At 37.8% G+C, this 21,138-nt stretch overlaps 1 protein-coding gene across 2 annotated transcripts in view; it reads right to left on the bottom strand.

Annotated features, from left to right (window-relative positions):
* EFEMP1 (EGF containing fibulin extracellular matrix protein 1) overlaps positions 1 to 21,138 on the bottom strand; it is a 49,572-nt gene that overhangs the window by 10,209 nt on the left and 18,225 nt on the right. For both annotated transcript variants that reach the window (XM_056357641.1, XM_056357642.1), the window contains exon 5: positions 2,718 to 2,840. In XM_056357641.1, coding sequence (XP_056213616.1) covers positions 2,718 to 2,840 — 123 coding nt within the window. The remainder of the gene's footprint in view (positions 1 to 2,717; positions 2,841 to 21,138) is intronic.

The raw sequence follows: 21,138 nt of genomic DNA, 5'->3' as shown, positions 1-21,138 counted from the left end.
ATTATTTTTTTATTATGCCATAATGCTGAGGGTGCATGTATGTGCAGCAGCCATCTTTGGTTGTGACCTGCTTGAGCTTGGTGAAGAAATCCGTGCCGTGTTCTGTACATGTACACAATGTGAATTTCAAAGGCTCAATGCTCAGACAAATAAGGCCAGTTTTCACTGGAACAAAGAAAGGCACTTCCCATATCCATGCCAGATCTTGAGTTTCCTACCTCCAGCTGTTTCCACCATAGATGTGTTTAAAAAGAGGCCAAGGCTTCTTTTATAATGAGGAAAGTGTTTGTTTTAATATCAAGTGAAAAAATAATCTTTAGAAGTTAACCCTTTCTTTGTCAAATTTTCAGTCACTGTTTGGGGCTAAACTTAGCAGTGGAGGGTTTTGGATGGTTCTGAATGAAAAGGCTTATGCTGGAAAATTCCTGGCTATCTGTACAGTAGCAATTGTTGCTGTAACTCTCTTGCTGCAGAGAAAATTTGGAAGTAGAAATAGACTAAATTAGGAGGCACAGTAAATCTCGTCCATCCTTGACTTTTACAGGACTAAGCTCTTACAAATTGCTGTTTAAAGATCTGATTATACAATACAGACACATGAGCAATGCTTTGCTGCTTAGGCACTGCATTTATGCACACAAATGCTTCCAGGATCTGACTTTAATTCAGTGGGAGTTTTCCTTGCAGGATTAGGCACATCAGCTCCATGCACATCTACAGGCAAAGCATTATCTAATCAATTCAGCTAAATCTTCTGTTTGAAGTAATGCTGGAAAGTAATTCATTCTATCTGCAGTCTCATGTTTCAGGAAAGACTATTTTGCAATATGTGAAGAAGCAAATTTTACAATAAAAATCTCTCAAAAAAGACAGAAATTATTAGTGAATTTACATTAAAATAAAATCAGTTGTTAGAAATGAATCCTTTTCTCCCTCTACCTTTAAGCCAAAGTAGTCTGGAAAAATTTCTTTCAAATTTGAGAAACATTTCCTCCCATATGGAGAACCTCTATCAAGATCTGGCCCCAAGAACATTTTCTGGCAAAGTTGTTATAAAAAAATCCCCAAAGACAGGCTTTATTCTGAAATGCTGACAGTACTAAGTGTAGGGATGGACTTACAATTTAGGTCAGTGTGTAATATGTAACACAGGTGTTATTCTTGGTTTTGACCTAAATAGGAGAAGGGAAATTTCGCTTTCCAGACACCTTCATGTATAGATTTAGATGCATAAATGTATTCACATGTAGATAAAAGGATGTATCATTCTGCTGCTTTTCTTTTCAGTGCTGTAATTGTCCTGCAAAACTTTCAGTTAGTGCCATGGGTCTTGACATTAAATGTGCTATTGCACAGCATTAGAAAAATCTAGATAAACCCCACATTTAAATAGGAAAAAAATAAATAATCAATGACCTATCAAAACTATTCCTCTACTTACATTCCAAACTACTCATCCTATTCTTGCACAAAGAACTGAGAGGAATCGGATTTATCTGTGTTTATACCGATTTGACAGGCCAGTTCAAGGCCTGATCCACATCTCTTTAGGAAAGAGATAAGAATTTTTGGGTTGATTTCTATGGCCTTTGGCTCAGAACCCTAAAGAAAGAGCTGTGCCCAGAAATGTAAGTCAGTCTAGATGTGTACTGAAACTTCCCCCATTTCCTTCCTGCAGCTCTTGTTAGGCAGTGACTGCTTATGCAAGGCTTTTTGTATGAGCTTAAAATTAAAAATTCTTAAACACTTGCAAATGCAGGATCTCTAATGCAAAGAAAAAGAGGAAAACCTGAAGTTCTGTTGTTCCTATTCTGCTGAACAGGAAAAAACCCAAAGCAACTGGAACGTGTTTCTTCTAGGCTGCAGAAAACCAGTCTTGTGTCTTATAAGAGGCAGTCTTGAATGTTGCTTCATGATGTATATATTTGATTCTCTTATTTCATAGTTGGTTTTATTATCTCTGACAAACCTAAAGCTTAAGGCTGAAGTGCCTATAAAAGCAATTCGTCGATTGAAATAATGATTAAAGAGGTGTTAAGTAGAGGCTGAAGGAGGACTGAAGGAACAGAATAATGGCACCTTTGCATAATATCAACAAATAAGAATGGAATAGGAAAGATGCAGTGTTCACCCTGCACTTGGATTTAATTTAATGCTATACTTATATAGGTCCCAAGGGTGCTAATAGTTTATTTTGGCACAAATAATAAAGTGTAGTGGCTTATAAGTTGCAAATATCATATACCTGCATTCAGAGTTTCAATCTCTTTCATTTATACTTGTAAAACTGAGTACTGAAACAGACTGTGCAAGGGGACTTTGCAGAGCAGGGATTAGGTCTGTGTGAAGGTGGTGCTTTGTCCTGCATATCTGTCAAGTCTCGCTGAGGTCAGTGCAAAGACATCCTTTAGTTTGCTGCTGCAGTAGACTTAGGACGATATCTGGGACACTAGGCAATACCCCAATGCAAACAATAAACACAATGGTAACTATTAGGAAAATAAATCTTGTGAAGTTGAACTCAGTGTTGATTATACTTCAGATAGTCTCTAGTTCTATGTTTTAGTGATTAATTACTGTGATAAAGTGATTATTCCATTGTATTTCAAAGTTATATAGCTATTTTACAGTACACATACCTATACACTTTACAGTTGCAAACTTTATTTTGATTACAGATAGCGAAAGAAAATAACTTAATCTAGAGCAACACTTACCAATGCATTGGTCCCCTCGTTTCTGATAGCCTGGAGGACACTGGCAGCTGAAGGACCCTCTTAAATTGACACATACTTGATCAGCTCTACAATTATGGGTTCCAGTTGCACATTCATCTATATCTTTATCGAAAAAAGCAAATATTAGTCATAAAGTTTACTTAAAATATTTAGCCTGTTGAAATGCTTTACGCATCTTCAAGCTACCTATAAGTGAAGGCAGCAAAGTTCAAATATACTCCAAAGTTGTCATCTTGATGCTTATTCCATTTGCAAGCAATGAAATGTTAACAGATTTCTAATAGCTTTTAATTCTGACACTGCATTTGTAAATATTTTCAGATATGGTTATTTTAAACTATCAAATACTTCTATTTGTCAAATGCCGTTACTATTTTTTACTTCTAACTACAGAAGTTTCTGTAAACTTCTTGCAACTTTGTCATGTTTTAATAATTTGACTTTTTTGTTTTATTTCCCATGCTGATTGGCTGTTGCATGCTGAATTACTCTGGAAAATTCCAGCAAGCGTAGTTCAGTCCTTTCTCAAGAATGAGATGAATTAGAAATATGTTATTTTGCTGATATTAAAAAGGCTCTGATCTCTTTTGCGTGATTCCCGTACTCCATACTTTGGGCAGGGGCTTGGAACTTGGTATGTGGTGGCCTTCTCATCAGGAAGATATCTGCCTCTTGTCATTCCCCTGAAAACTCTACTAATTCAGTCAATCTGTTAAAGTCTTTGGAAACAGTTTATGTATGTTTATATTTGAACAGTACAGCTAAAAATGCAAATACTAGACTGATACTTTTCAGTGTAATTCAGGCAGCTTTTAGTTCACACTAAATGCAGGTTTATACAAGTATAAACCCAACATTTTGATTTTGCCTGTTCATTATAACTGCTGGAGGTACTTAATTATAATTAAACTGCATGTGCTGACAAACAGGTTGCTTAAAATGGAATTACAGTTTGCTTTCTCATCTGAACATCCAAAACGCTGGAAAGCTTTTTATTGTAACCTGACACAGTAAGTGAAAGAACTTTTTAATTTTGGCATTGTACACAATTTGGAGACTCTAGGCTGAATAAACAAATTCCTTAAAACTTATGATCTCTAGTTTACAAATCTCAGCTGACCTCTCTATTTGTATAGGCACTGGGGACGTTAGAACATCACCAGTGGCAGATTCTGGGTGGTGCTTTGGAAAAAATGATGGATACTTTCTCATAGCAAATGAAAACAATTTTGACCACAAGATTCAATAAAAAAAAAAGCCATCAACAGTTTGAATTCTCAGTATTGGCCCTTTCCACAAATGCCCAAATATTTTACATATATCTTCTCCTTATCTGACAGGAGACATAAAGTCCTTTTATGTTAGCCTGGTCTTTGTATTTCTGCGTAATATCGGTCCTAAAGCTGCTGTGTTGATGCAGGACTTGCTGACTGCATTGTTCTGTACTGACAGCTGAAAAGCACATTCTCAGGTGTAAAGACTTTCAGAGACTATAGCTGGCTGCCTCATACCAGCCTGACACATCATTAAATGTTTAAGCCAAAGCATGGTGGAGTTCAATGCAAGTCTTTGCAGGGACTTCGCTGGGCTTTGCATGTACTCCTAGTTTCTACAAAAGCTGAAAATAAAATGGCTATAATACGCATGCAGTTCAAATCCTTTTTGTCACAGAGTGTGCTGGAACAAAGCACGCTTGATCTTTAGGAACTTCATATGTGAGTAAACTTAACTAAGCCATCTTAAAAGGTAACTCAAAATGTATTAAGTCCTTGTGTTTATCCATGGCTCGATTTCCACTTATTATTGTATAGAAATTAAGCTAAGCTACTCCAGCTAAAATGAACCAAACTAGATTGACTTATGTGCTCAGGGTCTTTGATTTTTTCCCAATGGTAAGTTCAGTTTGAAAGAAAAACAGTTATTCAAACATAGTGTTTGACTGCTAGCTGCCTCCTTGTTTGGAAACCTTTGGAGGATTTGATGTTGTGGCCAGGAAGATCTGTGTTAATGAGAACAACTTTTTCTTGAGACTTTTTGAAGGAATCCTTTAGAGCTCTCCTGATCAAGTTAAGATCCTGAATTAGGTTGAGTATTAGCTGTGACTGTATGTCCTGTCTCTTTAGCATGCCATGAAAAGGCATACAGCTATGTGGCATACTGTTAGTGGACTTCAGCAGAGTTTTATCAGTGGTGTTAACTCTGCATTTGCATGGTAGTTTATTGCTATTTGGATTGTCTTTTGGGTGGCTTTTGTTGAAATGAGTCCCTAGGCAAACTACGGAAAAGATACATGGAATGAAGTATTGCTGAGAACTCTCAGAGAACTCCAATTCTCTTCCATCCCCCCCCCCCCCCCCCCCCCCCCCCCTCCTGTGAACTTTACCAAACTGCCTAAGGTGGGGAAGTGATGGACAGGACAGCAGCCTCTAGCCTTCACTGGGGAAGGGCAGTAGGTTGCCATGCTTGGAGCAGTTCTGCTCACATCTGTGCAAAGAAATCAGTAATGTTAGAGGAAGGCTGATGGCCTAAAGATCATGTTTAAGCGCTTCAAGGAAAGTATCGTGGGAGAACAACAGGCAGCTAGAAAGGTTTCAGTGCTGGAATGTTCGGTTCTGAAATCTCTAGTACTGTAATAATTAGATATGCCTACTGTTGTGACTGATGCAAGGGTGAGGAAGTGAGTGGAAGACTTCAGCGCTGAAAGCAGTGCCAAATGTGAATTGAATTGGTGTGACACCAGAAGCAGCCCAGCCATTGTGGAGTACTGAAAGAAGCACTGGTGGATTTTGCCATATGATGTTGCTGCACAGATCTCTGCATCTATGCCTTTGAGTGAGGGCCAAAGAGAATTCTCCTGCTTCTTGGCACTCACTGTGACCTGAATTGTCCTCCGTTAGTGAAAGTCTTTCTTTCTAACTGTCCTGAGAGTTATTGGAGCACTGAAGAATTGGAATTCATAGGAAGTAAGCAACATCAGCATTGCAGGTCTCCTTGGGATAATCAGCTCCATTTTTTTTTTTTTTTTTTTTTCCTGAGGTGGCAGTAGTTATCTATCATACATGTGTGCCCACACACACACTTCTCTCCCTATATGAAATAGCATTACACTGGTGGTGCCAATATTCATCCGGGATTCCCACTTGTGTTCGTGGTTCTTGAATGGGTAGACTGTCTAACTGCAGTTGTTTAGGATGACTGAATGCTGATCAGAAGCTCCCAGATTGTTTTTCCAGTTATGTCCCCTCTGTATGGCAGCTGGTAACTCCCAGGTCTTTGTTCCATTACTCTAGTAGCTTTTTCCAGTTTAAATCAGGCTCTTCCAATCCATTAGATTCCTTTCTTGTTCATTGCAACTTGCACAGTGCCCTCTGATTCTGTGACAGTGAGCTGGAAGATTCATCAATTCCTGCTTTTAAGTCTGTATCAAGTGCCATAATGTGGGGATGAGATAGTGGTTACACAAAGCACGTTTTCCCTTAAATTCTACCATCTCATTCCATTTGATCTTCTGTGACAAAATCACTGAATTTAAGTGCGAACAGTAAATGAGGGTATTTGGGATCCATACTTTTGGTTTCTGCTTATCATAGACACCCATGACCAGACTGATGTGGTATCTGTGAAGACCCAGCAAGCTGGGGCAAGGGTGTGACAGAACATCACAGAGCTCACCAGCCTTAATCCTAAGAGCAGGATAAATTTTTCTGACCTTTCCCCTCTAGCATGAATACTTAATAATGTGTTACGTGCATGTGTATTTATAATAATTAAAAAAATTAAAACAAGACACTCCACTGCACACACTTATGTCTCTGGGGAGAGGGTGAGAGAACAAACATGTGACAGATGTTTGTCATGTTGCTTAATGCACTACTGGAAAGCACTCAAGATACCACAGTGATGAGTGCAGTATAAGAAACAGATCTAGAAAGAAAATAATGGGCTTTTACAAGCTCATTCTTGAGCATCTTTCCTCTGTATCCTCTTTTCCAAACTTGGTGTCATCATGATGAAGTTTGTTTCTGTAAGTGTTTCAGCAACTGATGCCATAGGCTGAAGCTTCTATCTTAAGCGTGTATCTTGTAAGCTATACCTGAAAATACCCTCAACTTATTCCTCATCAACTTTGTTTAAATTTCATTTCTAGTGTTACACATACATTTGTTCATCTAGGTAGGCAATGTAAATTACCTTGGTAACCAGTAATGAAAATTATCTTTTTTAACATTCCCCTTTTTTTCTAATAATTTCTAACTGATATTTTCCTAATAGTGGTTAATATTTTAAAAGGTTGTACTGTTGACTACGGATAAACAAGAGCTGTAAGTTTGTATTAAATCATTAAACAACCTGACTGGTATTTGATTATTGATGCATGCAACCTGTGAGATACTGATTAATTCTTAACTGGTTGTATCTCTGATCCAAGATGTTGCTCAGATCTTTATTCCCAGACAGTTATTCTCTGGACAGTTACAGCCTATGTAGTTGGAAAATTTCCTCTGAAACAGCCTGGGTGTCTGCAGATTGATCTTAATTGAAAATGGAGCTGGCTTACCTTCAGTGTCTTGATCACTGTAATAACTGAACTCGGATAATTATGTAGTCTTTCCATAAGTCACTCAAAAGCAGACTTCTTATGGGATTTATTTGTACTTCAAATTATAAAAATTTAACAAAATTTGTCAAATGTGTTTGGATTGAGTTCTTTAATTTCCATATGTCATGGGTGTTACGTCCAGAATACTACACTGTAAGAATGTGACAGTTTCAAAGTCAAGTACTCGAGGAATTGCAAAACACAGAATTCAGGTTCTCTGAACAGTGTGAATTTAGATCCATTAAGTATCATCACGCAGTCTTTCATTATGTAAATTTCATAGTCTGTCTTTTTCCACAGGTTTGTGCTCAGTCAAAGCTTACCATTCCCAAAATGGGTTAGGTGGTATGGACCTCTATAAATTGTCATGATTACTGTTTTATTAAAAACCTTAAATTTGATTTAAAGAGTCAGAGTCAATAGAGAAGTGGGGGGAAGAACACTGAATTAAGGACACTGGTCTCTCAATTAAATTACATGTAAGCCCCACTGCTCTTTCAGAAAGGTTTATGAAGTGCTCAACTCTACTATGGTAAATATGGCCATCAGGCCCCAATGACTCATTCTAATACAACCAGGGCTATTCTAGAAAGTTCATTTTGGAAGACTTTCAGATTGCTAACTATCTGCAGGCTAAGATAATACTCTGATTTGCAGAAGCTATTGTCTGAAGTTTGCAGGGTGCCACAGAAATGATGCGAGAACCACGGAGGGCAGCAGAGCTTGCTCCTGTATTCCTTCAAAATATAAATTGACTTGCATTTCATAGTTCTAATTCCACAAGCCTCACTAATAGCTATACCCAGTGATTCCCTCACTTTCCAAAAATGTACCCGCACTCCCTCTTGAAGTGATTTACACAATTATGTCCTTCCATTGCTGATGTTGGCAGCCTGCTCTGTATTCAACCACCAGTTGTGTACAAAAAATTGTCTGACCTGCTTTTTAGTTATAGCTTTCTCTAAATCTTGTGTATCGTCCCCTGTTTTAGAGCTAGTTAGTTTTTCCACTTCTCTACAGCAGTCCATTCTGTCAGGCTCTTATCTACATCCATAAAGTTCTTTCCTAGTCTCTCTTTCTGAACTACAAACCTGGCTCCATTCCCTTCATGCTGTGACTCATTTTTCCCAAACCCCCTGACTCATGCTGCTCACTCACTTATGCAACCGCTTAATCTCTGTAATTTTCTTCATATCATTATAAGAAGTACATAAATTCACAAGATGCATTTCACTAGTGCTTCAAACTCTTGCAGGAAAAGAAAATGCAATCGAAATCTACCCTTCATCTTATTTAACCCACTTAAACGTCTTCTCCTCTAGCGTATACCTGTTACATTGTGCTCAGAGCTGGAGAACTGTATTCTTAACTCGCTCAAGTATGTCTTGCTCCTGTGACTGGAGTGCTCAGCTTCCTGCTGTTCACTGGCTCTCAACATATTGCAATTTACTACAGAATTTTCATGCTCTCCTTGTTTGGGTATATATTCATCTGTTCAAACAAGTCACAAAATCTATTCTGGTCTGTAGAAATTTAGTAAGCAGAATATTCCATCAGATACAAAAGAGGGCTCTTAAAATGATCTTATGGGATTCAAATTCTTATTTCTGCCCACACCAATGGACCAGCTTCTGAATGGCTTATACAAATCTAAACCCAGAATGATTCCACCGATGTCACTGTTGCACTTGTCATTGACTCCAGTAAAGCTGTTCTCAATTTGTTTTGAATGTAAATGATAAATATTTAAGTTAATTGTTTAAATTTTTTTGAGTTCTCAGTATGAGTGAGAGCAGAAAATGACTTGGTCTGTTTTTTCTAATAGATTCATCTGAACTGAAAACGCTGCCTCCTACATAAGCAATGGCACCAGTGAGTCTGATATCGGACATACAATGACCTGCACAGTACTGCAGGTGGTATGGACAATTTACTTCTAGATACTGTAAAAATCTTTCACTTTCTGTCCACTTCATTAGTTTTCCTTCTGTCTGTGAGACATTCTATATTAGTATTTTTCGGAAATAACCAGCTGAAGGTAAAATACTTGAAGAAATTAGACCGCTATAGTTCTTCCATGCATATAGGCTTACTTTATTTTACTAAATTAAGTTTTCTGTCCCTTATTTATGTTTCTTATATTGTTCTTGCAACTGAAGCCAAGCTCACTGCTATGTCGTTTCCTGGATCCTCCCTGATCCTTTCTTACACATAGGAACAACATTAGCAACCTCCAAATTCCCTGGTTCCCTCTCCAGCCTTAGCAAGCTATCAACAATTTCTGTCAAAGGCTTTTCTATTTCCCTTGCTACTTCCTTCAACATTTGGGATGTTATTCATCTGGGCTGGATGCCCAGACAACTTTTAACTCATTGGTGTTGGGAGGCTGCGCTTTGCGGTGGTAAATACCAGCACAAAATCTGTTACATAACATCAGGTCAGCAGGTACCAAATGACTAAATATTTGGAGAAATTTCTCACTTCTGGAGCAGCAAAACCTGTTAATATAGAGACCCACACTCTAACAGTGCAGTCACTATCCAGTAGTGTCATGAGGTAGCGTCTATAATTCTGTATAACTCTCTAGCAGCCCATAAACTCCCCCTTTATTGCTGTTTTTTTTTTCTCTTTCCCTTTTAAATTTTCCTTTGGCCCTTTCATGTTAAGTATATTGGACTGATTGCCCTGGTAACAAGTTTTCACAGTTGAGCGAAGGTAACCTGCACTAATACTTGTTTGCACAGGAAAAATATATGTAAGAGCCAAGGCCTACATTTAAGCAAATATGTGAGGCAGAATGTTTAAATAAATGAGGTTTTCATGAAAAATAGCATGACTTCTTTTGGTGTGCTGAAACATTTACCCTCTTAAATTTGAGAGTACAGCAAAGCAAGTTCCTTATAGATTTGTCTTTTAGTACTCCTGGACATCATGGCACAACAAAATAGACCTAACGCAAATCATTAACATAGAAAATGTACCAAAAAACCCCTTGAATGCAGTGCAACTTACAGATCCTCATGTGATTTCTGTATTTGGACTGCAAAAGGGTTAGCAAGTACCATGAATTTGGAGAAGTGACCCAACCATGCTGACTTCATGAATAGGATCCTTTTCCTGTACCTTCCTTCCATTAACTCAACAGAGTTAAAAAGGGATCAAGCTGTAATAATCAAGTCTGGACTGCAGTACTTTGTCACAGTTATGTATTGTCTTTGGTATGTCCAAACTGAATTAACTTATCAGATAGAATAGCTAAATAAAGGAGCGAGCCATAGCTTTCAGCGCTAGAACATCACCCACATGTTTGTTTGGGAGTGGCAGGCAGCTGAAAAGGGAAAAAAAATAATAAAATCAATGACTTTGAATTAATGCATTACTTCCTTTCTCCTCCACTTTGCCTCCATCTGTGGTGCTACTACCTTCCTTCTCTGGTGTATGTGACGCAGTCTGTAAATTACACCACAAAATGTAAACGGCTTTTACTTCTGAGGGTTGGTTTGGTGGGGTTTTTTTGGTTTTTTGTTGTTGTTTTTTTTGGTTTTTTTCTTTCAAGATGGAGATGCCATGTGCAAATGAACATGCTTTTTCTATTCTGTACCTTAACTTAAGATCATACTTATAATGGTTACGTTCAGGACATTTCAGTGGTGACAAGGCAAGGGTGCTTAACCTGAATCAGTGCCCAAATGTGTTCTGCTCCTATGCCTTCTGCACAGTAGCTGTCCGTGCTGGAAGTGGCATGGCAAGTTGAAAAGCCCAGTGCTATATTACAACGTTTTCTATGTTGTGCTCTGTACTTTTCCAGGCCCCCACCACTACAAGCTGTGGTTCAACACAGCTTGTGGGAATGCATTCTGATAAAACGATACACTTCATTACAGAATCACAACCATAGTGGATTAAATGAATGTGACACATAAAATACTGTTCAAGTAATACAGTAATTAAAAAGATTATTACAAATAGAAGTGGTATGGCTAATATGACAACAATCTTAATCTGATATAAGGCCATAAAAACTATTCCCAAAAGACATTTAACAATAGTACTTTCTATCCAATGTTACTTCAATGTGTATTCTTAAAACAAGAATGCAGAAATTAACATATGTCTTTGTGTTTAAAGTGTCTCAAATGGAACAGTACTTTTTCCCAATAGAAGACCACAATGTTAACTATTAGCCTTCCTGCTCAATAAAAAGAAAAATATTCCATGTTTTTGATGGATTTATAATAATTTTAAATTTGTATTTTTGGCTTTACTTCTGCTGGGATCATAAATAGGGCTATATTTGCTTTCAAGTTACATTACACTTGATTATCGGATTGTATCTGCAAGTCTCAGAGTGCTTCAAAATGTGAGTTGTCACAATGGTAAACTGTCTGATTTATATTGCAATAGCTTATTTTTACTTTCAGTGGAGTATTTCCTGCTGTTGCTTTCTTGTGACTTTATGCTAGAGGTCTCACAACTTGTGCTTTTTGGTTCATGCCTGCCTAAGTGAGGATCACCCACCCATGATGACCAATACACTTGGACTATACTCAAAAACAACAAGGGTGGATTAAACTATTCCATTATTGCAGATGAAAGAGTTCTCCCCGACATCTGGCATATCATCTTCAAAACTGATATGGAACATTTCCATAAATTCAGCTTAACATTGTTTTTGTGAGTGTTCCAAAGTATTTTTAACATGAAGAAATAGCATGCAAACTAATTTCCTATTTGAAAGTAAATGTCTTGTTCTTATTTCTAATTCACCCAGTTATTAAAAAGAAAAAAAAAAAGAAAAGATGTTCACTTAACTTGAAGCATACTGTTTTGTTTATTTAAGTTAATGGAAAAGCTAGTCAGTGTTTGATGTAAAGCTGCCCCCTTGCTTGAAAGAAAACCAAACAACGGGTTATGAATTATGAATACCTCCTAATAGTTTCCAGAATTATCTGAAGGATGTATTTTTTTTCTTAATTACGTACACTTAAAAGTTCCAAGTTCCCTATTCATTTCCATTTTGTTTATTTCTCTCCTTGGAAACCTCATAAGTATTTTCCTTTAGCTAGGCTTGACTGAACAAAAATATTACTGCTACAACCTGTAATATTAGGGAAATAAAGACCTGAAAGCTCATTGTGGTTTTTAATTAGGAAGTTGAAGAATCGCTCATTAAATCTTGCAAGCCTTTTCACAGCACTTACACTGGCAGCTGCTGGGTCCTTGCAAAGGAAACCAAAAACTTCCACCCAAAAAACTGTGCTTCAGAGCACGCTTTAAAAAGCAACTTTTATTCTGAGACAACACAGAAAACAGTTCCAGCAAAAACCTCTTGCTTTTCTTCTATGTTGGCACATCTTCAACTGCTTTAGTCCTAATCAGACCATTCCTCTTGTGAGGAACCACAGTGTCTCCTCATGGTGAGGGAGGCATATCCATGTGGGAGTTGCTGGCAAAGGTTCTGCAGTGGGGGATGCAGTCAGGTGAAAACCTCATCAGTCTGTGTGGCACTACCATGGTTTGCATGTCCTTCCGCCAGTAAAGGCAGCTAGTGATCAGCTGAACAAAATCTAATTAACACAGCAAGCAAGCTGATGCATTGAGCATAACCCATGTGATATCCAACCCTAGCCTGAAATACAATAGCCCAATTTTTTGCGTTGGTTTTTTTTTTTTGGTAGTGAATGCATAGTTCATCAGTGCACAATTTGCTAACTTAAGAAACAAGGGACCTTAGGATATGAGGGACTTAAGATGTAAAGGCAAAGGACTTAAAGTATCTGATATAAGGGTTAATTTTATCAATAAAATCTTATTCTCCTTCAGCTTTTGCAGGCTAAACGATCTGTTCTAGGAATTATAACTGTGGTTCCCAAGCTGAGAACACTTAAGTTCAAGTCAAGTTCAATAGCAGCTATCAGAAGGAGAAAGCTTATCTAAATGATGATATTGTTTTTAGCACTAATCATCCTATCTGTTGGCAGTACCAACATGCTGCAATCTCTACAGCTCCCTACGTAAATAAGCAGATTCCTGATACCGTTCCAACTTCAGAAATGCCTTTGAAGGCATTATTTAGTTATGAATTTTTCCTACATGGTTATGTGATACTTTTAGCATGTTCCTGTATGTACCCACAGATGCCTTGTTTTGAAGAATATATCTAAAGCTTATTCACTTTCAAAGTATAATTGCCAGGCACTGGTCTGTATTTTAGCTTCTTGTGAAATAAAACCTGAAATGGTTAAAACAAATTCACTTTCATGCCTTCTACAACTTTTAAATGATAGAACAATGAAAGCAAATTATGGAAATAGTACTTAAAAAAAAAATCAGTTGATTTCGTCCAAAATATACTCTAGGGATGGGAGGAGATTGAAAGAGCTGGGATAGGAAAACACAATGTTCAGGTTGCACAGTTCAAGCAAAGTGGATGTGCAAAAGTTAAGATTTTTGTGGCAATATCAATTTGACTATGCTACAAACAAGCGGTGTTATATGGTACTGATCTAACAAAACTATCAGAAACAGTATCTTGTAAATTTGTCTGTCTGGGCTTATAAATTCACATTAGTTAGCTCTCTGTTTGAACATAAGAGGAAAATCCAATTTTCCATGTAATTCCTAACATGAAGAGTGCTTAAAATGAAGTTTTAAAAATTCTTTGTTAGAAAAAGAATAGATACAAGAGGCAAAGCCAGGATCAAAAGAGAGGCAGAGGCACCAGGGGGGAAAAAAATACTCTATTTTTTTAAGGTAAAAGAAAAAAAAAAAGGCAGTATGAATATTTATGAAGGACAAAAAATGAACATCAAAGTTAAAAGATGTATCATGATAGAGGTGACTAAGTGGGCTCTAAAGAAAAAAATGGGAAAAAAACCCCAAGGCACATACAGAAGAGCCGTACTAATGTAGCTGCTTTTCACTTATAGTGCTTATTAAACACTTTATTAAACACTCAAGACTAGCAGTGTGATCTGATTAGATCACCAAGGTGTTTGCAATGCTCCCTTTTTGATCAGAGAGCTGGCAACTACCTGCCAATGTCTGTATTTTGCTGCTGTTTTCCTGATTTACAGTATAGTTGGAGCTGTTAGAAGAATGCCTAAACTGCAAGTGCTGAGAGGGTACAGTGCACGCTGTGAAGCGCAGGAGAATGTGTCCTGCTGTGATTGATACACGCCTGGGACATGGCAAGAGCAAGACAGGAGCCCAGGGGAGGTTATGGTGGGCTGTGGGCAAGGGGAAAGTGGATGAGAAGGGTAACTGAAGGAAGTTGAGGGTGTGCAGTCTACCGAAGTTTGTAAGTTGGATTGGTGCTTGGGAAGTATTTGTTGTTCTTTCAAAAACCTGACAAAAAAAAAATCTTAAAACTGAAAATTATTATTATTTTTGGCCCCAAACTAAGATTTTTCTGGGGTTCGGCCACTTTTTTTTTTTCTGTGTTTGGGAACAAAAAAGAAAAAAGACACCAAAACAATACTTTGTTCTTTCAATGAGCCAGCAATAAATAAAAACTAACATTTTAAAACCCAGAAGTTTCCTTGGGAAGAGAGTGCTATTTTTTCTTCCAAAATTACTTTGCCTTAACATTGGGATTGACTCTGCTCTCAGCCTAAGGATGCGACTTCCCAGCTGTCTGTAAGCAATCTAAGTAGCAACTGAGACAGCTTTTCTCTTTTTTTTCTTTTTTTTTTTTTTTTTTTTTCCCCCCATCTGGTCTTTGGCTTGGAAGTTACATGGGTTTGCCTCAGAATAGATGCTCTGCTACCATAATCCTGGCACCTTCTATTGAAAATAAGATTTCGGCAGTGTTTCCTAGAGTTAGTAGGCTATTCTTGAAATCTGCTTTGCAGGACTGTTGGTCCAGTGAAATGCAGCAACCTGCTTTGGTTTGCCTGAGCACTTGATTTTATTTTATTTTTTTATACCTTGTGATATTCACAGACTTCTGGCGAAGCTTAAAAGGTTAGTTTGAGAAGGGAGTGGCTATCATTTGTTTAGAAAATAAATAGAAAAAAGTAGGCCAAATACCAGTAAAGTTCCAGTTTTAAAATATTAACCTAACACACAACATTGCTGACCTGAAAAGGTCACATGAAGTAGGAGAAAGGATGTATTTAGACTGATTGCCAGGCAGGACATGGAATCTCTCACTGACTTGGCGATAGATACTTCAGCTCTATTTGCTATTAGTGCTGTTTCTAATACTCCTTGTTTGCTAAGTTCTTAAGTTTGACAAGATCCATGCTTTATTTTCCCGTATTTACATGTATTAAGCAAGTGTGTAAATCCATGCAGAGAGTATCCAGGGCCTATACCACCCCCTTTTTTCTGCTTCATCTTTGGTTAGTAGACAAGATGCTCAGAAACCTGGGAAAAATAGAAGTTTTGAGGGCTTTTCCTTTGGGGTATGCTATCAGATAACAAGGTTATTTGTAACATGTTTAAACTTGCTAAACACGGTGGAATAGGGCCCTTTGCTTCCAAATTTGTCAGCAAGTGTGAAGAAAGAAATGACTACTTAAACTATGATAGAGCTGTTAAAATTTCTTCGGAAGAAATCATGAGACTTAATGAAAATGTAAGCAAACTTTTCTAGGGTACTTGGCTAGCATAAAGTAGAAAACCTAACAAGCAGATAAAAAATTGCTGCCACATCATCTAAGCACATCATTATCACTGCTGGATGAGATGAAAGGTATTTACAAATGAGAGTCTGCCAGAACAGTCAGCTCAAGCTTGATCCAGCTCCAGCTGTAATCAATAGGAGCCTTCAACTAAACTAGAGCTTAAAGAACAAACTAACTTCTTTTTGAAATGTATTATGCTTCGAATTTTGCAAAGTTAAAGCTGGAGCTCATCACAAGTGAGGCACACAGGGATTCAGTGCCTAACAAAGCCCCTCATTTTACTCCATGCATTGTTTAATGGTCTTCAAAATTATACTTTCCACTCTGTCTACTCAAGCCCCTATTTTTCTTTCTCCCCCTTAAATCTCCCACTTTTACTTTCCTCCTGTTTTTCTTCCCCTATTCCTCTGGATTGTGCCCTTCTGATTTTTCAAGGTAGAGACTGTGCCTTTGTGAAGAGCAAAGCGAGTTTATGGCACCCTATTAATTATATTTATGAATCATATCTAACTGAATTTTTCCCATAGCCCAAAGGTGGCTGTTTGCCCAAAGGCACTGCTCCTTTGGTGCCTGTGTTTTCTATTTATAAGGTGTATTTTAGTTTACATCGGAAGATGAGGGAGACTTCTGCTTGATATCGCTTCTGCCAAATGAAACCCACAGAGAAGCTGTGGCCAAAGGAACTCTGTACAAAAGTTGTCTGGGCTCTGTAATTTTGTTCACGTGGGTACATGGTAGTATACATTAGTTGCCAATAAAAACAATCTAAAATAGATACAGCCCTGTGCAAGTCTCAAGATGATCTTAAAATGTACAGAACACAGGTAAATGAGCACTGGGAAAGAAACACACTTTGTCAAAACGCAGTTTGGTGAGAAAATCAGCTTTCACAAGACGGTCATGAAAGGCCAAGAAGCTCCTCCAACAATCCCTTCTACTCCGTGCAAGTTGATGAAATTCCTGAAAGAATAGTTTACAACCAAATTAAAGAAAATTGTTGTTTTTGAAACTATTTGTGGTTGTGACAAAGTGAGGCGCTCCCCAGAACATGTCGATGTTAAGCAGGCGGTACAGCCAAGGACTTAAAGAAGTTAACCATTTCAATCCTCAAAGGCATACTCTAGTATTAGCTACGGCTCAACATCAGGGTCTTTCGGCGCTGCGTCACTGGCAGGTGTTGAAAAGCACCAGCAGCATGGAGCCTAGTATGGGTATAGAAGGAGATCTACTGTGGGACAACTGCTAATACAGATGCCCGTCCAAACCAGGCTTTTTGCCTCCAGAGACCTGCAGGAATAACTAGAAATCTGCTTCGCAGCTGACTGTAGTCTTCCCCCTTTGCAGGGAAGGAACAGGCCCTGGTGGATTCACTGGACAAGTTTTTAGTACTCTGTGGCATGAGGTGTTTCTCTCGCTCCTGGCCCCAGGAAGAAAGATGAGTGGGAAGCTTTAGGCTTCCTTCCTGAAAAGGCAGCATTGAGGCCCTTCCTTCTCTTCGTCGTTTTTTCAGAAGGTATTTTGCTTGGCTTTCAGTCTCTTCCATTCCCTCTTTAAAAGGCATGAGGTCCCAGATTTTGATTTTTCTTGCAAATTGAGTGTATGAGCTAATTGCCAAGGATATGTAGCCTGTCTGTATCTCAGCATTTGAGGGATGCCCAGAACATTATCAGTACATTACTCAGCATAACCGTTTCATTGCCCAATTGTCTCTGTCTTTAAGTAGACAGTCATAAATGCTTGATTAAAATCAAATCTAGCCTTTCCATGACCATTGCAGAGGTTAAATAATGAACACAAGCCTACAGGGGAATATAAGGGCCTCATATGCTGTTGAATACAGGCCAGTATTGGTTGGTCAAAATAAATTTTGCTCATAAATTCTCACAGGATGGGAGAAGAGATTTCTCAATTTAGACTTCCATCAAAGCTATTGGAAAAAGTTGTCAGTCACAACCAAGGTTTTCATAGAAGTCTTCTGCCTCAAATGCCTTCCAGATGGATTTAATTCCAGTATGATTGATTGTCCATTTGGCTTTGCAGCTGTGCACTTCAGGGGGAAAGTCCATACCATGCTCATTCATCTGCTGGATGGCAAAAAAAAATATGTCTAGTGGCTCTTCATGGAAGAGCTATCTTCCAATAACTACTGAAGCAAGAGATGAACTGAACGACGAAAAGATGAATCTACAGGAGACTAATTACATCAAAGTAATTAATGCCAAGAGCAAAGAATAGAATTCAAAGGTAAAGCAAGGAGATAGGTACCTAGGTATTAGTAACACGGTTGATTTATAGTAGTAGTATAGTAGTAGTAGGAAAAGTAAACACCTACAAGCACCTTAATTCCTTACCAATAGGATAAGGGGGAGAACTGCTTAAAGTTCTAAAGCTAAAGTGTTTTAAAGTAAGTTTTCGGATAAATTTACGAGTCCTATTACTATTTATGCTACTATGATTTTTGTTAGCTTGAGTAACCTAAACCATTGTTTGCAATATTAAGCCTTCTCCCAGGCAAATCAACTCCATTGTGTAAGCTTAAGAGGTCTAACATAGTACTTTTATTTCTCTGTGCTGTTAGCTTACAGAAGCCCTCACCATGGATAAGGATTTACTGTTCTGCTGATATGCAAACTCTGAATAGAAAGACTGGACCACTTTCAAATAACCTGCAGTCTCAGAGAGGAGAGCATGGAGGACTTCAAAGAACAGGAAGAACCAGTCTGATAGGTAATGATATTTGTGGCCTGTAAAAATTTGTAAAAGTTTTTTGTAAAATACAAGGTTTCCAGAGAGGGACTACTGAAGGGGTGGTGGTAGTGGGGAAGTTTTTTAACAGACTGTAAATATGTAGGCTTAAGTGGCTTGAAAAATTTCGTATATAGCACCTAACCAACTCCACTGATTTAGAGGCTGGTTTTAATTAATCTGATACTACCACTCAGTATGCAAAACACTGGTGGAAGACTGATGACAAGATTGGTTCCTAGCAGTTGGTGGAACATCCTCTGTAGCTAGATCTGTATCTAAACTTATTTAGTATCTAACAGACTTATCAGTAAGCTTTGGAGATTTCATGGACAGGCAAAAAGATCAATATGAAAGAAAAGAAATACAACGTCTCAGTAACAAGACAGGATCTTCTAAACTGATTTCAAAGTTTCAAACACCTCAGCAAAATGAAAAGTCAGTCGTGAAAGTTCTTGTATCCTATTATTTTCAAAAGGACTGGGAAGTGTTCAGTGTGTTTTAGGATCAAGTCCAAATGATTCTTAAGGAGTTAGGTCTCATTTTCAATTAAAGGAAAACAAAAAGGAAGCAAAGCATAATAGATAAGTAATGACTGAATACATATTAAAACCAGAAATCTTTTAAAAGCAAAGAACAATGATGTCTTATCTACAGAATGTTCAGTAAATAGTGTGCATATTGACCTAAAACTCTTGGGCTTGATTTATTATTACTTTTATTTGTGCAGTAATTTTTATTTACCCCATAAGGCTTCATACTTACTACATGTAAGCATGCTCACCCAAAATGTCCGGTACTAGAGAGCAAAGCCTCTCAAGCCAGAAAATGAATCTGAGAAGTTCATGGAAAGAACCCTCTGTGAACATAGTTACATGTCATTCTGTCCCAAACCAGTCATGTTGCTGCATCATTATGCTCCTCACAATGAAGAAAATGTGTCTGATTTTCAGATCACAATAATTTTACAATACAATTTCTAGAAGGGATAAGATTTTACAGAGAGGATACTGAGGAGATGATTACTTTAGTCAAGCCAGGGATCACTTCCTACAGAAGTGGCATGAAGTATCTAGTTAGTAAAAGTGACAATATTTTTTCATCTGGCACTGTAAGCTGTTCACAATCACATTTAGTCACCATAAATCATAAACTGTAAAGTATCTTGTTTCCTAAAGAAGCAGCTTTATTTCATTAACATTTTGAAACTCACGTTGCGATGCTGCTAATTGTATAGTAAATTATCCAGGATCACAGTGTGAATTGCTGTTTTCAGTCAGTTTTTGGCACTTGTTGCCAGTTTAAGTAAAGAAAAGAGGAAGAGAGAATAAAGAATTAAATAAACACAAAAATGACATGAAAAGTATCTAAAAGGGACAGCACTGCTAGATGTGAGACAAGCTGGGATACTCCGGAGAATTATCTGAAAACTATGTCCCAGCAATGCAACTGCAAGCTGAGTAAACAGCACTGTTCCTTCAGATCAAGGCTACTCCCTCCTATACTTTCAAGCATTTCCTACCCACCCGTGAACGGGATCAGTCTGCACTTGGTATTGCAAGCTTGCTCTGGCAAGTTTTTTAGTGAGGGTTTTTAAAATAAAAGATCCTAGCAACAAGGTGAAGGACTAATTCAGGACAGCATTCCTATTCAGGACAGCATTAAGTAATTGTGTAAATTTAGGCATGTGCAAAGATGTCAATGAAATTGCTGGGATCCAAGGATGTGCTTTAAATACTGGAACACAACTAAATGGGTCTTAATATTGACACCTCAAAGTAAAATCAGTCTCGATATACTTTCAGTACTTGAAAAAGTTTCGTGGGGACTAGCTATGAATATATCTTTGCATTTACTCAGAGCTTTGCATGTTTAGAAGCATAGAAACTGATCAATGAAGCTTTACATTTTGTTTCCTGGTTTGTGGATACATATTGATAGGGGTTTTTTTTTGGTTTTGGTGGTATGTTTTTTGTGTGGGTTGTTGTTTTTTTTTTTTTAATAAACTGAAAAACCTGCAGAGATCCACTTGTAGCAAGAGTTGGGTCATGGGAGGTTGGGAATGACATTCAGCTCACTAGCTAGTCTGCTGCCCATGCAGATGTTTTCATTCAAGCCCAGGGCTGCCCCAGAATTGTGTTACTTTCCCTTATAGAAAGCACTTCCTCACCTTCACCTTTTGTAAGAAAACAAACCAGTCATTGCCACATTTTATAAAAATTTCAGTTCTGAAAAGTACAGTAAGACGCAGCCTTAGTAAGAGGTAAACCCCAAGTAAGTGTATTTTTTAATATTGTTGAAGAAAATAAAGTAGGAATGCAAGCCAAATGTTTAAAAGCACAAATATGGAAAGTTTTCTCAAGTGAGCTTTTTCAATGCTTCTGGTGTGTTTCAGAAAGAAACTTTCATTGGTGACTGGCACCTG

Source organism: Falco biarmicus, chromosome 12 (assembly GCF_023638135.1).
Source record: "Falco biarmicus isolate bFalBia1 chromosome 12, bFalBia1.pri, whole genome shotgun sequence".
In the NCBI taxonomy this organism is placed as follows: domain Eukaryota; kingdom Metazoa; phylum Chordata; class Aves; order Falconiformes; family Falconidae; genus Falco; species Falco biarmicus.
This window is presented reverse-complemented; position numbering and strand designations above follow the sequence as displayed.